Below are 16444 nucleotides of genomic sequence, written 5' to 3' on the forward strand. Positions count from 1 at the left end.
AGATCCCCAGACAGGGCCGGCTTCTTCCCCAGCTCAGTCCTTCCCAGCCTCAGCTTCTGTGTGAATGCCACCTACACAGTTTAGGAAATGTCAGAAGCCTTTCATGGTAATTATGGTGTCCTCAAATAGGTCCACAAATTCTGGACACTCCCCAAAGAGGGAAAAAAACAATCCCTTTCCCCCAGAGCATGACTGGACTGAATGATTTGCTTTCAAATAATAAAATGACGAAAAAGCAAAGGCGTGCGACTTCAGTACCATGGCTAAGAAGGCACGGTGGCTTCCTCGTTCGCTCTTGAATCACTCCGCCTAGGGAAGCCAGATGCCACGTTGCGAGAATGCTCAAGCAGTCCTGCGGAGGGATCCACGTGACAAGGGCCCGAGGCCTCGGGGCCCAGCCCCCAGCACCAATCCCGCCTTCAGGCTTTCAGAGGATGCCACCCCACCGCCCAGCTGGCCACCAACTCCTGGGAGACTTTCAGTCAGAGGCACCCCTAAAGCTGCCCTTGGATGTCCTCAGAACGGTGTGGGACCAAAAATGCTTGTTTTAAGTTGCTAAGTTTGGGGTATGATTTGTCACATAACACGTGCAATTAATTTTCCAATACGGTTCTTGTTCGTTTCAGAGTCAAGCTTTAAAAAGTTTGACTGAAATGACTGTTTTAATCTAAATAACCCCCCCTTTTTTAAACAAAAAACCAGTTTAAAGTAATAATAATTTTCATTATTTTGGGAATATTTGTTTACCTGTTTCTAATAAAAAGGTTAGATGTCATCAGTGTACAGTTGAATTAAATACCCCCTTCATTTTAAACTTCTGATTAACAAAGACAAAGACAAATGATTTTTCTCATATAATAAGGTTACAGACACAACCAGGGTACTGTAAGGCCTCTCGAAGTCTCAGGGCCCTCTAAGGTAAGAGGTGGGAAGTGGATAGATTTTTCCTTGATGTGTTTTTCTCACTTAAGATCATTTAATGCAAATGAATTTTTAAAATGTGGCATTTTTATATTGTATATTAAAGTATGACAAATAATTAATTTTTATTTTACATAGAGGTAAATGAATGCAAGAGGAACAATCCGGTCATAGGGTAAAACAAATCTCTTTATCATTTAAAAGTTTGCCAATGGTTTTTAAAAGAGAACATTTATATACTTGACCACCTTGTGCTCCCTCTGTCCACGTAACTTCACATATTTATATATATATGATAATATATTTCTCCAAGAATCTTTGCATTTTTGTATTTCCAAGGCCTAGACATTTCAGGTACATAATAAATGTCTATTGAATGAATGAATGAATGAAGTTGCCTTAGAGAAAAAGTGAAGTGGAACTATGATTCTCCTAGACTAGGATTAAGAAGATGTAAATAGCACATGATACAATTAATATTCTAAATTTCAAAAAATGCATAGAGTACATATTGAGGGTCTGATACTACACTAAATGCTTTACATAAATCAGCACATAGTATCGTCATCATCCTGCTGTTATCATCTCCATTTTCTACGTGGGAAACCTACGGCTCGGAGGACTCTTGCAAGCTGTCCAAGGTCCCGCAGGTGACACAGCGGTGAAGCAAGATTTGAATCCCTGTCCTAGTTTCCGAGTCAGCTGTGACCTCTGCACGCTGCCACCTCCGCACCAGGGTGGTCCCTTAACTGCTCTCACACTGGCTCACTGTCCCCGGGTCCAGAGCAGTGAAGTGTGGGACAGCGTCCGTCCAAAGTGGAGAGCGCTGTGCCGGCTGGCGGTGTTTTGGGGCACTGTGTTCATTCACGTGTTTCTCTCACCAGGCCTCCAGTTTAACACGCTGCCAACTGTCCGATGTCTCAAGTTCACGAAGATCTGAGTGGGTTCTTCTTGAGCCACAAATGGTTTTTTTTCCCCCCAGCATAATTGATGAAGCTCATCAAAACCCCAGACAGCAAGCCCAGATCACTAGCTACACTCACTGACATGCTAATAGGGGGTCAGGGGCTTCCGACCTGCCACAGGATGTGTCTGTGTCCCCAAGGCTGCTCACATATGTTGTACATTTCCGATAGGACACGCATGAGTAAGGGCCATGGCCTTCTCCTGAGAAGCAGCCACACACCACACAAACGGCTGTGGGCCTCACAGAGCAGGTGTCTAACGACCAGGGCACAACGCCTGCTGTGCGCAGGCTGTCCACAGGACAGGGCTCAGTGCCACTCGGAAAAGGGTCCCCGGCTGGGCGGTGGGCAACGAGAAGCACTAATCTATTCTGTCTAGTTTAGGGTCATCTAGTTTTTAAAAGGTGACATAAAGAGCTAGCTGTTCTGAAACAGCTTCTCATTCTACCGACTGCCTTTCCGATCACAGAGCAGAATTTTGTTGTTGTTGTTGCTCTTGACCTGCCCTGCCCAGCCCCATGCGACTAAGGAGCCCTTGAGATGTGACCAGACCACTTGACCTGAGCTGTAAGTGTAACAGACTCATCAGACTCTGAAGACTTGGCATGAAAAAATAAGGTAAGACTGACCTCATTAATAATTTTTATATTGACTACATGTTGATGTAATAATATGGTAATATATTGGGTTAAATAAAAAGATATTAATATTGATTTCATCTGTTTCTTTTTGCCTTTTGTAATGTGGCCAACAGAAATTTTAAAGGTGCACGGTTTGCCTTATATAGCCTAGTGGATGGTGCACAGCGAGAGCTGGGGACATCTAAACCTGTCCGTGCTCTGGAGGAACACAAAAGTCAAACAGTTTTCTAGGTCCCTTCTCTGGATGGTTGCCTCATTAATGCAAACCCTATTAACTAACAGGTGATAGTGAGACTAGTAGCATCCATCACGAAGGCTGCCTGACAATCAGAAGATGCGCACAACCTTGTATTCCAGGGGCTTCAGTCGCCCTTCAGCCCGACGACTTCATACAACAGGGTCGGTCAGGCCACTGCACTGAGTGCCACATGCAACTCACACTCTTACTGCACTGACCTGAGATGCTGATGCTCTGCTCTGGGTTTAGTGGCTTTTAGTGAAAGAGCAGGTGCACCCCTACCGATGGCTGGGCAGTGTGTGACTAGCATGCCAGTGTCCAGCAGAGGGTGCAAGGGGGGCTGCAGGCATACCTGGGGTGCCCACAGGGCAGCGGCTTCCATCCATCTGCTCAGAGGAGGTGCCTCTCCCTTAATTCTCACTGAGGCTCCAGAAAGACAAGCGGCAGCCTGGCATGGACCAGTCTCTATACCCAACAGTGACCTTTATCCTTGCGTCCTGACAAACTCTGGCTCAGCACTGAGAGTGCTCCTGGCCTAACAAGCTGATTAAAACGTCCTTTGTATGAGCTGGCTAGAGCCCAGTGTAGAAAAGAAGCCCAAACAAACTTCCAGACCTCTCAGATGCAAAAGCAATTAGAGAATGCAGCTATGTTTATAAAACCTTGTCTAGGAAATCATAATATTAATAAATGGGAGTTATCAGTTTGGATAGTATTTGGGGTCAACATTTCCTGCTTAGTGAATAAAAATGTTTAGGTAACTGTCCTGATCTCATGTATCATATAAACTAATTATAACAATGGATTAGTAATCTAACTAATGTGAAAAGTATTTTGATTCTTTATGCACTGGGTCAGATGCAAACCATTTGGTGTCATAAGGAAGATTAGTTCCACAGAAACTTGCTCAGGAATCAAGACACAATAGACTATCTTTGTAAATAAAAATAGCCCCCGCCCCACCCCCAAGAAAAAGCTTTGTAATCTCTAAAAAAAGCTCAGGATTGCTATGAATAATTACTGAATGATGATGTCAGATGTTTTAGAGTTGGGAACCCTGTTCCTCTCTTATACACATAATGACCATCTTTAGAGTGCTCCCTGCAAGTAATAGACAAGATCTGACCAAGTAAATCCTTATAATAGAACCAGAAAGCAAAAGAAACCCATGGCACTCTGTTACTACTCTAACTAATGAAAACAACCACTTTTATAATAATATGACTTTATTGAAAAATCAACACTTGTAAAAAGAAAAAGCACAACTATAAAACACAGCAGTAGCTATTTTGTGGCTCAGTGTAACACAAACTTTTATAAAATCTCTATGAGCTTGCTCCACACCTTGTGAGGAGTGCCGGACAAGTATCTTAAGGAATGGGGAACAGGAATCAGAAGAATCAGATAACTATAATCACAAGTGTTTGAACTGCTTTTAAACACAAAAGGATTTGAGATTTAGATTTATGCATGACACGGCCATCATCTTTCAGAAGCTGTTAAACCACCCTAACATTTAACCTTCTGATCAAAGGTTTCCCTTTCATCTTATCATACATTCAGCAATCAAGTTATTTCTTTCCTCTCAATGCCACTCTATTCATTTCCCTTTAAATGCCCCATCTGGATAGAGACTCTTGCCGTCTCACACTTTAGCTAGTTAGATTGTCCCCTAACCGTTCTCTCAAACTTCACTTCACTAGTCTCACCATGCACCCTCCCCTCCAGGCTCGCTACCCTCCGCATGGTCCTCTTAGGAACAACCCTTTGCCTGCACAAGAATGCCTTTCCACTTGCCCTCTACCCAACGCCCACTCACGTGTGATCTACCTCCCAGCTTCTCTCCCCCTGGGAGTGGCCCTTGTCCACTTCAGGGGGTGCTGACCCTGGCCTTCCTTTTGCCCAAGGGTCAGAGCTTAGTGAGGAGGCACTGAGCCACCTGCTCCATACTGAGGGTATTACTTTGGTACCTATTTTTAGTCCATAATATTTAGAATTTTAAGAGTGAAGATACATACATGGGGAGGATATGCTTGGTCAAGTTGCACAATTTCTATTCTTGTGACAGACCTTAGGCTAGTAGGCTCCTGTTAAGAAAACAATACAGCCAGATCCACTGTCTTATACACGGCTTCCCTGGATAGCCACAGGGACATGGGGCAGGGGATGAGGATGCAGGCATAGCATTGAATGGAAGGGGATCTACTCAGGAGGTGAAACGGAATCAGGAATCTGGCCAACACAGCGCCTCCTCTGGGAACAGTGCCTAGACGCCATCTTCAATGGAAAGTGCCAGAACACGGTACACCAAGTTGTGGCCCTACGGATGCGCCCGCGAGCAGGCCTGCCCCGAGGAGGACATCGCAGAGTGGTCCCAGGTAAGCCCTGCGCTTCCTTTGACGTGTGCGCCTTTTACTCCAGGGCAGTCTGTCTTCCTGCAGATCTTGAGGTGAGAAGCTTGGCGCACACAAGACCGTGACCTCAGTAGGTCCTGATACAGAGCCATGAATAACCAATCCTCTCTTGGAGATGAAAGGAATTCCCCCTTCACCATGGTGGAAGTCAGGGGGTCGTGGGGTGGATGGACTGCTTTGTCCTCTGAAGAAAATCAACAGGAGTGATTCCGTGATTTATAAAACATAGTCAGGATCTGCACCCCTGTGTTCACTGCAGCATTATTTACACTAGCCAAGGTAGAGAAGCAACCAAGTGCCCATCAATAGATGCTTGGATTTAAAAAAAAAAAAGCTGTGGTACATTTACGCAATGAAATACTACTCAGCCACAAAAAATGAATAAAATGTTATCATTTGCGACAGCATGGATGGACCTAGAAGGCATTATGCTAAGTGAAATAAATTGGACAGAGAAAGAAAAATACCATTTGATTTCACATATATGTGGAATCTGATGAACAAAATAAACAAACACATAAAATAGAAACTGACTCATGGATACAGAAAACAGACTGACATCTGTCAGAGGGGAGAGGGTTGGGGCACTGGGGGAAAAATGGTGAAGGGATTGAGCAGCACTACTTGGTGGTAGTTACAGAGCAGTCACAGATGTAGATTACAGCTTAGGGGATACAGTCAATAATAGCATGACAACTATGTATGGGGCCAGCTGGGTACTAGGAGCATCGGGGGACCACTCTGTGCAGTAGGTGATTTTTCTAACCACTTTGCTGAACATCTGAAACTAATGAAAAATAATATTGAATGTAAACTGTAATTGAAAAATAAAAAGTGATACATTTTAAAAATGTACTCTATCCTAAAAAAAGAAAAAGAATTAGAAGAAGAAATCCATCAAACACAGAGTAACCAAGAGTGACCTATGGTGGCCCAGTGGGTCAAGTATTGACCTGGAATGCAGAGGTCGCCGGTTCAAAACCCCTGGGCTTGCCTGATCAAGGCACATACGAGAGGCAACTACTATGAGTTGATGCTTCCCGCTCCCCTCCCTCTTTCTCTGGCTCTCTCTCTAAAATCAATAAAATCTTCAAAAACAAAAACCCAGAGTAAGCACAATTTCCCATCTTACTTGAAATACAAGTCTTAGACCTCACAGAATTTATAATTCACAGACAATAACTGCCATATTGAAGCACATACAAATATTGAGTAATGAAATAAACACAGGTTGCTTTAATTAAAGTTTCAATTACCTTAGGTACTATTTCCCCATTAGACAATGGTAGTGGAGGTGGGCTGCTTGTTAAATGCCTACTCCCAGGCCTCCCCGACCCGCTGGCTCTGTCTTTGGCAGTGGAATCTGATTACTTGCATCTTAAACAATTTCCCCAGGTGATGCTTAGGCCCACAAAGTTCAGAAACACGGTTTGATGGGTTGTAAGCTCTCTGTAAATAGGAATATTCTTGTCATACAAAACCTTTAAAGTGTATTCTCATAGGGGGCTAATTAAAACCTCTCTCTTCGCCAGTACGATTATAAAATGGATTCCTCTCCTAGAACTTTTCTTTTTCTGCTGTTTACTCCTAGCCTCATAATTCTAAGATGCTGGCGGGGTTTTCACAATATGCCAGCATGCGTGTAAAATGGCTGTTACACCCATCGACAGGAACATTTCATTTGCTACCTGCATTTGTGGAGTAGTTCTGCCCACTGGCCCCGCGGCTGGGCGGCAGGTTCAGGCTATGATGAGTGTTCAGTCAATACTGCACCTTGCATCTGAGCGGTCGGTTACCATGGGTTCAGTCAGGGTCATGACACCTAAATTGTTTTCATAGTCCTTGAAGAAAGTCAGTATTTTCAAGATTCTAAAAACTGCTTAACGGTTGTAATTACAAGACCTTTTTTTCCCCTAAAATAGTGTGCTGATCATGTTGACACTGCTGTCCTTGCAAGCCTGTATGTTTGACATATGTAAATTTTATCTTAAGAGAGCACTACAGGTTTCATGAAACCAGCCCTAATAAAGCCCAAAATGTTAGAAGCAAGAATGTGAAATTTGCTGTAAAATATAAATTTCAGTACCGGATACTCCTCGATATTCAGATAGATGCCGCAAGTTACTGAAGGGGCCGTGGGTAGACTGAACACACCTGCCTTTATCTCGGCTTTCTGTGATGCCGAGTTACAGGCAATAAAGGGATACATGACAACGAAGGGATAAAATGACAATAAAGGAATAAAAGTGATATAAACATTCAAGAACAAAGAGGATAGAAGGTGGAAAATAGCAGTCGAGGGGCGTCGACCAAATTTTGGAAGATGAAAATCAGAGGCTGAGTGGTAAACGACGCAGAGGCTTAAGGAAAAGCTCCATTGCGCCCGGTGGCAGGGAAGCCGAACAGAGAGCCAGGTGGTCCAAGCTGGAGGATGCTGGGAAGTCTCAGAAGGAGGAAGTTTCTCAGGATGCCCGTGTGGGGGTGGGGGACACAGAAAGGGAAAACTGGCTGAAGTCCTGTTGAACTGAGAGGGGGGGCACACATGCTCCCTCGGAGCAGAAGAAGAAAGGTGTACACCTCTCTGGAGAGACTGAGTCACGAGACTCTGCAATCCTGCATCTCAGCCCTAGTTGAGGGTGGGGTGTGGAACCATCCTAAAATGGGGAGATTACATGAAAGTCTACATTGTATTTAGTGAGACATCCTTCACCTAAAACTCTATTGCTCTACTCAGTTCCGGAAAGCCGGCCTGCAGATTCACAACTCTCAGTAATGGGATTGAAGGAGTCTTTCCTGACCGGACACTGGCGGAGAAAATCTACAGACACGGACTGACCCAGCGAAATGGCTGGGTTCTAACCCAACCTGCCTAAAGCAGAGCCTCACGTCTGACAAGCCCCGAGCAAGGGCACTGAACAATGACTTAGCTTTATTGTGTTGCGCTCATAAAATAAAAAGACATTTAAGAAAAGGTCCTAACACGAAGGAAAAAAAAAAAAAGAGCATATTTGAATGGTGTGTGGGAGAAACAGATAATGGGGAGAGGGCACAAGAAAACTTAATTTAAAAATGACAGTTAATATCCTTAGCTCAAAAAGGGTATATCGAAGAACAAGAAAGAGGTTACAAAAATTGTGTGATAAATAAAAACAAAACATTTAATTTTAGAGTTGGAGGAAATCTCATAGGTTGAGGAAATCTCATAGGACACTGAAAAAAAGGGCAAAGATATGAAAATTAGAGAATAATCCAGCAGGTACAATACTTGTTGAATAAAAAGTTCCAGGAAGTTAAAAAAGAGAAAAGGAAAGGGAAAAATGATCAAAAAATATAATACAAGAACATATCACAAATCTTAAGGATACATGTTTCCAGATTTTTTTTTTTGTAAAAGTTCATAGTGCCAGTCACAATGAATGAAGATACAGCATCATGAAATTTCAGGGACAGAGAGAAGGTGTGAAAAGCTCTCAGAGTGAAGAAACAAGTTATACCCATAGAGTAGGGAATCTAAATGTCACTGGATATTATGAAAACCATGGGGCCATGAAGAAATGCCTTTAAAATTCTGATCAAATATGTTTTCTTAGCTATGATTTGGTATCTGGCAAACTATCAATCAAATGTGAGGACAAAGACAGTCTCAAAAATAGTTTCCATAGAAATGATCTCCCGGGCATCCTTTCTTAATAAGCTCTGAGGGACTGTGCTCCACCCATTTGAGGGACTAAGTCAAGAAAGAAAAAGAGAAATCAAGAAAATGTAAATGCAATATGGAAGGGCCCGGGAACATTCCAAGAATGATGGTGACTTCAATAAATCAGCAGAGCAAGACAACTGCAGCAACAGGGTATAATAAGCCTTCAAGAGAGACACTGAAGGAAGGGGGAGGGGAAGAGGGAGAGAGAAAGAGAGGAGTTGGAGAAAGACAAAGAGAGAGATGTGTGGGGGAGGGGAGGAAAAAAAGAAAATATAATAAAAATAGATTATTTGATGTGTTCGAGCTCATCGAGAGTTCTGCAGAGTCAGAAAAGTTTGAGGCTAGACTGATCAGGCGTGAAGAGTCACCACCAATTAAAAGAAAGAGAGGCAGTTATTAATTACAGGAAAAACAAGTTATACAGGAAAGGAAATATAGCATTCCACAAAGCTAAACTGTGAGACACTATGCAAAAAATCAGTCATGTAAATAGGGACTACTTTAAAAATCATAATTTGTGTTATATACATCTAGCATATAGTGAGACTACAGGGAAGAGAAAAAGGAGACCATGAGCGTGGAGGGGCTGTGTCTGTGAGGAGACAGTCGTGCAAGTGAGTAGAATCCTCATCTATACAATGAAATAACTAGAATAGTGAGAAATAAGTAAGCATTTGTGGAAATGAACACAAGAAAACGACTTCTTGAACTCAAGTGACCCTCTGTGGAGAAGCAGAATTGAAGAGAGCTCTTCCCTACTATAAGCCTTTTGGTACTATTTGACTTTCTGCACTATGTCATATATTATTTGGATAAAATAAAAATTATATATATTTTAAGGAAGCATAACAAAGGGACTCCAAGTTTTTAAAATTAAGGGAAATCTATCCTCAAAGAGATTTCCATGGTAGTTGTTACTATTGGAACCCTGTCCTTTCTGTGGAGACTTTATGACTCAAAAGCCTATAATAATACACCTCACATGGTACCCAACAGATTTTGGTAAAATAAAATGGAAAGGGAGAAGTATTCTATAAAATACGAGAATATACGTCCTCATTTTCTGATGTACGCAACCACACCCGGTGAACAGCGTGGAAAGCATTAATAAAGGAGCATAGTCATCCTCTTTCTCTAGTCCTACAATCGCAACTGCTAAAAACTCACATCACACTTAGGAACGCATTCACTTTCCACTGTTCCGTGTAAAAGTTATTCCCGGGTTCTGGGCACCCCTGTCACCTTCCCAGACCACTCCTTCCAGAGTTGCTCTGTTGTGTTTCTGTTTGTCAGACACAGAGGCTGACTGCCTCCCCCCCCCCCCCCCAACCTCATTGTTGTTCTGCTGGTTCAAGATAACCACCTCTTATCAAAGGATTCCTTTTAGACCTGCCTTTCCAGTTCTTCTGTTTGATCTCAAAAGCAGCTGTGTTATTTGTGCTAATGCTCTCTCCACTGGAGCTGAGAATCCACTGTAAACAGATTTTTGTTTCGAACTTTGATAATTGCCATGTTTCATGATTTATTAAACATTCTTATGTTTAAGATGTAATGTCAGGTACTATGAAAAAAATAGTAAAAACAGAGAGGAAAAGGGAGAAAAGGAGAGAGGAGGAGAGACAGAGAGAGAGAGAGAGAGAGAGAGAGAGAGAGAGAGGGCAGAGAGAGATCCTGTCCTTGAGAAACAACAAAATTAGAAAGAGATAATAGATAGACATAACCAAAGTAAGTTCTGGCTGCTTCACCATAGAAACACATATTTTAAAAATTAGAAAATGACTCAGAAAGTCCAATATAAGACAACAGAAGTTCCAGAAAGTAAAAAACAAAAACAAAAACAAACAAATTGTGAAAAAGGAAAGGAGAAATGATCAGAGAAATAATACAAGAACACAGCCCAGAGAAGATTCGGAAGTTTTTAAACTGTAGAAGTTTCACTGATACTTTTCTTGTCACTACATTAACTACAGTTTTATGGGAATTAAGAGTCGATGATAAGGAATGTGAGGGGGAGGTGGACAGAGAAAGGAAAAGAGAGGGACTGTGGGCAGATGGGGTTGGAACTATCTCCTTCTTAACTAACACTATATGTAAATCTGTGTAAACAAATATGGAAAATAATGGTACCACCTCAACCCAACTGGCAAATGGGGAAAAATACAAATATTCCCTTAAATAATTAGCATAGTATACACTTTTTTAAAATAGGGGATTTTCCTTCCTTAAAAAGTATCTTTCCCAATGGTAAGAATTAACAAAAAAGTATGATAGAAAACTTGGTAAACCATAGGGAGGAAAAACAAGAATCACTCATAATTTTACCAAGCCAAAATACCATTCCTAATATTTTAGTTATTCAGTATTTTTCTAGATGTATTTAAAACACAATCGGGGTTGTAACATACAATCTGTTGTCTGATCTGCTCACTTCACTCATCCTATGAGCATTTCCATCATGATTTTCACGTACATCTTTTTCTCAAAATACTTACTTTGGTTCCAGTTTTTCACTATTATAAGTAATATCATGAGCATAATCTTTGTACATGCACCTCTAATTATAAGGAATACGAGATAAATTCAGAGAAGTGAAGCTTCGTGATAAAACATAGTCAAACTTTTGTAGTAAGCTCTTTTTGGGTTCTTTCTAGTTTTAGTTTCCTCTTTGTGTGTGTGTGTGTGTGTGTGTGTGTGTGTGTGTGTGTGTGTGTGTGAAATATACAGGTACTGCATACATTTTTACTCATTTATGAGAAAAATAGCATTTTCCACAAATGCGCCAAATGAGTAAACATCTATATAAGATCATTATCTTGAAATCAGTGTTCTAGTGTCATTCGCTGTGGTGTTCAAGTCATTCATTAAAACTAAGTGCTGATTGTGGTCTTTGTGCCCAACAAAGAATAAAGTGAATATTGCACTAGCAACAGCAGTAAACAAATGTGAACCACACCCACGTATAATTACATTTTATATCTTGCCGATAATGCCTGCACGTATTTGTGCAACGTACTCACATATAGTGCACTTAACTATTCTGAGTTAAGTAAATACTGCTCCACAATCAGATGAAAGCACGAAATAAATAGTATGTTTGCAGAAAGACATTCACATGTTTAATATATATTTTGAAGCTTGTTTCAAACAGTGGTGAGTTAATATCATATTTCCTTAGAAAGCATGCTTTGGCTCAATGGTTCCTTACGAGGTTAAGACGTGATTATTCTAATGAGGCCTCGAGCAGGAAGATTCTGTCCACCCTGAAAGCACCTTGTGATTAGCCCCCACGACCACCACTTTTGTTCCTTCACCTGACTGCCTTCTTTCAAAACGTGACCACTGCAGCTCAAAGCTCAGTTACTCATAGCTGGGCAAACAGAAGGACCTGAAATAAGCACCCTTAAAATTCATGTTCCAGCAAAGACAAGGACTTCATCCCAAGCTAACAAATTTCAAAAGACATTTAAGTGAGGGTGGGGAGGGAGGATGGCTCACATTGCATTCATGTGTCTGCAGAGCCTGTGAGTTGGAATTAATCATCTCTGGTCTGGCTCGGAGGAAATATTTTACTGTAGCTGGTGTAGAAACACTGAATGTAGAAGCGCAATTTGTATTAACAAGAGACTGTCCTGACAGCTGCAACCTCACAAACCTCAGACACATCTGGGCTATACAACAAACATCCCTGAATATTGCCTATATTTCTGCCTACTTCATAGCTTAATATTGAAGTGTATAAAGTGCTGCATTTTTCCTATGGGGTATATGTATATTTTTAAATGAAACCAAGGTAAAACATAAAAGTTCACATTTCAATGATGTTTTCCTACCAGCGACAGATGACAGTTGACGTAAACTGAGTTATATTTTTATTTCTCCAGACAGAATTTCTTGAGAGCTGGCCGGCATGTACAGACAAGAAACCACGGTGAGGTTTTGGGGTTGGAAGGCTGTGAAGGACAAGAATCAAGCCACAGAGCTCAGGCCTGTCTCTGCAGGCCAGCACCACCTCCAGCCCTGCAACCACCGTCAAGTTCAGGGTGACTGGGTGGATATGGGGGGGCACACCACGAGACAGAAGATGCAAACAGCTGCCTAGTGATGCAAGATCTGCCTGTATTACTGCTGATGCATCCAACTATGGACACGTCCAAGCACTAGATGGAACCTGTTTGCACACGAGGGCCCTTAAAGCCAAGACTTTTCTGCAAAACCTCCAACCGCAACGCAATGTCAGCATCCTGAGAGGACTAAGGCGCAAAATAGCAACAGGCAGTCCAGTGATGGTTTGTGAATTCACTCATGTGTGGAGAAGGTCAGGAGGAGAACAATGCATTTCCCCATTCTCTTCTCCTTCAAGGTAGAGAAAGTGTTACGTTGAAGGAGCTTTGGCTGCTTGCCACCATGGTCAGGATAAGGAGAAGGAAGCTGATCAATGATTATCCACTCCCCACTTGGTCACCACTCATTTTTACCACGGATCACTGGCAGCCGTACTGCCCAGACCAGGATGTCATGAAGTGGGAGAGAGGAGACTTTGTTTGGCTACAGCGCTAAGGTACAGTCACCGTCATATTTTCCTAAATTAGAGCCGAAGAGCTTGGAGAGGTTTGACGACACTCCCAAGTCACGAGGTTGAAACAGCCTGTCATTGCCTTAGTTCACCCACAGATGTTTAAACATTGACTATTTCTATAAAAATCTGTCCTCCAGTTCACAGAAAACTCTCCCACATTTGAACATCAAGAACCCAGATTTCCATGATTCATCATTTGGCAAAGGTTGTCCAGGGCCTTATCATCCAACTGTTGTAGAGATTCCTAAAGGCTCTGGCCTTCTCCCCACCAGAGCCCAGGACTGAACGACCGGGGAGATAAGAAGCATCAGGTTTGGCCCTGTGACCTGAACAGCATGGCTTTCCTCGGCGCAAACACATTGTGCAATTTCTCATTTCTTATCTGCTGCCAGGAATAAAAGAAGCTTGATTCCCAGGCATTCAAATATAGGAAATTTAATCATGCCAACCTTTTCTATCTCAGAAAAAAAGAAGGGGGGGGGCAGACAAACAACCCCAACTCTGGTCACTACATGAGGACATGTGGCGAGTAACTGCACAGGTCATCACATGTGGACCGTCTGACACGCACCCCGAGCACGGCTCACGGTGTCGCCCTTTCATACTTACCTGACCGTGGGATGGCAGTGCAGCGTAGGCCAGGGGCTGGTTCATCACTCCTTTCTGCTTCAGGAGAAGCATGCGTTTCTGGTCCTCACTCAGGTGTGCCCTGGGCGCCTGCAGTGGCGGCGGCTGCTGTGTGGGCGGCTGCGGAGGCGGCTGGATGTATGGCATCAGCGGGTTTTTGCTGGGATTGGCCATGGGCGGCGTCATTCTCTGACTCAAGTCCGCACTGAAATGGGTCAGGGGCTTGGTATTGCCATACGTGAGAAGGTTGTGCTGTTTGCTTAAGGAGTTTGTCCCCAAGTTATTTGGCTGCTGACTGATCATGTTCATGTGGTTCTGCGGGAGGTAGTTATTCATGGTCGTCTTCTGCAGGTTGTTTGCCATGGGAGGCACTATCGGGTTTTGGTTGTTAAAGGCTTGGGGGTACATCATGGGGCTATTTGGTTTTTCTGCCGGGAAAGCTGGGCCGTAGGGGCTGGAGGGCGGCCCGAGCGGGGACCAGCTGGAGGTCTGGTTGGGGTGCTGCTGCGGCTGCTGCTGCTTCTGCAGGAGCTTGGCCCTCTGCTGTTGCTGCGCCGCCATCTGCTTGAGCTGCTCCGCGGGGGACATGTCGGAGCTGGGCACAGCCACAGGGCCCGAGCCCGACCCGGCCACCGACACCGCTGCGGCCGGATTGAGGAGATAACTGTTTCCGGGCCTTGGGGGAGCCTGGCCAGCAGCGTGGGCCGCGTTTGGCGTGGGCGGGGACCGCACCGCACAGTTTGCTGGTGAGCTGGCGGCGTTTGGCACGCCGGGAGTGCTGGCGACAGAAGGTAGATTTGTGGCCGTGGAGACGGTTGAAAAGGGAGGACCAGAAGAAGAAGGCCTCGTCTGGGGAGAGCCCATGGACACGTGCGTGAAAGGCGAGTGAGAGGGGTCGCTCTTCACGCTCACGCTCTCCTGGGAGAGAGGGGTCTCTGTGGCTGGCTGCGAGAATTCTGGCTCCTTCTTCTCTTCAAAGTCTTCATTGAACAGGTCCTGTATGTCATCTTCAGGAACCGTGTTGGCCAGTTCATCTATTAATTCTTGCCATTCCTGATCGTTCAGGTTAATGTCTGAGAACAGCTTGTTCTGATTAGAAAGAGATGTTTCTGATGTGTCTATGCAAGTAGGGTCATCTAGAGGTTCTTGTTTGAGCTCCTTGCTCTGCGAGATGGTGAAACTGTCTTCCAGGTCGCTGCAACCATTAACAGGCTGCAGTTTAATCTCTGGGAGTCTACCGTTCTTACTTAGGTCTTCTAGAAGCCCAGGAGTGTGAGACCCGCTATTCTGCAAGGGCAAAGAAGGCTTCAGGTCAAGTTGGTGAAGAGGAGAAGCTGAAGGCAGTGGCATGTTGTTGGGCAAACTGTTGATGGCTTCCATCCCTGTGGGAATGTCCTTTCGTATTCGTTTGCTGGTTGGAGAAAAACTCCCATCGCAAGCACCATTCTGCTGGTCTCCATTAAGTGGTGATCGGGCTCCTTCCAACTTCCTTTTCACAGTCTCTTGGAGCTGGAAAAGAAACAGGAAAGAAGATGACTAAATCTCCAGCTCGTAGTTCACTCTTTAAGCGTGGTGAAATGCATTGCTGTCAACCAACCTTCAAAGGGTTTATAACACATAGAAGTAAAGGGGTTACACATACTTTTAACTTCAAAATTGATCATGCTTCAATTCAAATGCTATAGAAAAAGATTCTATCCCAAAGCAGAGCTCATATGGCTAAGAGACATAAAGCAAACTAAAGATCCTCTATTATTATTTCCAAACGAATGCTAAATATGGAACTTGGACCAGAATATACCACACTGGAGGAAGATGCCAATACTTATCTTAAATTCTTGTCACGTCTTAATTGAGACATTTAGGAATTAACAATATTTTAAAGAATGATAAAAATGCTCTAAGAATAGAAAATGTAACCCGTTTACTAAATAGCATGGACATGAAGATGAACAGTTAACATAACCCAAAACTTTCCTTGAGCTCTTATTTTACTTGAGCTCCCAGTACCTGCTGCACAGTAGCCCATTCTGTTCTAAGAGCATGCCCCCACTGGTGCCCGTGACCTCATGCTTTCCTGGATTTCCTTCTTCCTCTCCATCTGCTCTTTCTCGGTCTCTTATGTATTCTTTCCTTCTCTTAAATGATAAAATTCTGTGTTGTTTGGTCTTAAGCTTCTTTTCCCTGCCCACTCTAATCGCTAGCCTAGATCTATTACCACAGCTTCAAGCATCTTCTCTAGGAGGATGACCTCATGACAACGTACCAAGCCCTTCCTTCTCTGATGAGCTCCACTAACTCCAGTGCTCTCTTACTGGATGTGGCACGGACATCTAAAACTCCATGTGTCTCAACTGATTGT

The 16444-nt window shown here is 43.4% G+C and overlaps 1 protein-coding gene across 2 annotated transcripts in view; it reads right to left on the minus strand.

Annotated features, from left to right (window-relative positions):
- The window catches only part of MAML3 (mastermind like transcriptional coactivator 3), a 410214-nt gene that overhangs the window by 150771 nt on the left and 242999 nt on the right, over positions 1 to 16444 (minus strand). For both annotated transcript variants that reach the window (XM_066385451.1, XM_066385440.1), the window contains exon 2: positions 14065 to 15591. In XM_066385451.1, the coding sequence (XP_066241548.1) occupies positions 14065 to 15591 (1527 nt within the window). The remainder of the gene's footprint in view (positions 1 to 14064; positions 15592 to 16444) is intronic.

Source organism: Saccopteryx leptura, chromosome 1 (genome assembly GCF_036850995.1).
Source record: "Saccopteryx leptura isolate mSacLep1 chromosome 1, mSacLep1_pri_phased_curated, whole genome shotgun sequence".
Taxonomy (NCBI): domain Eukaryota; kingdom Metazoa; phylum Chordata; class Mammalia; order Chiroptera; family Emballonuridae; genus Saccopteryx; species Saccopteryx leptura.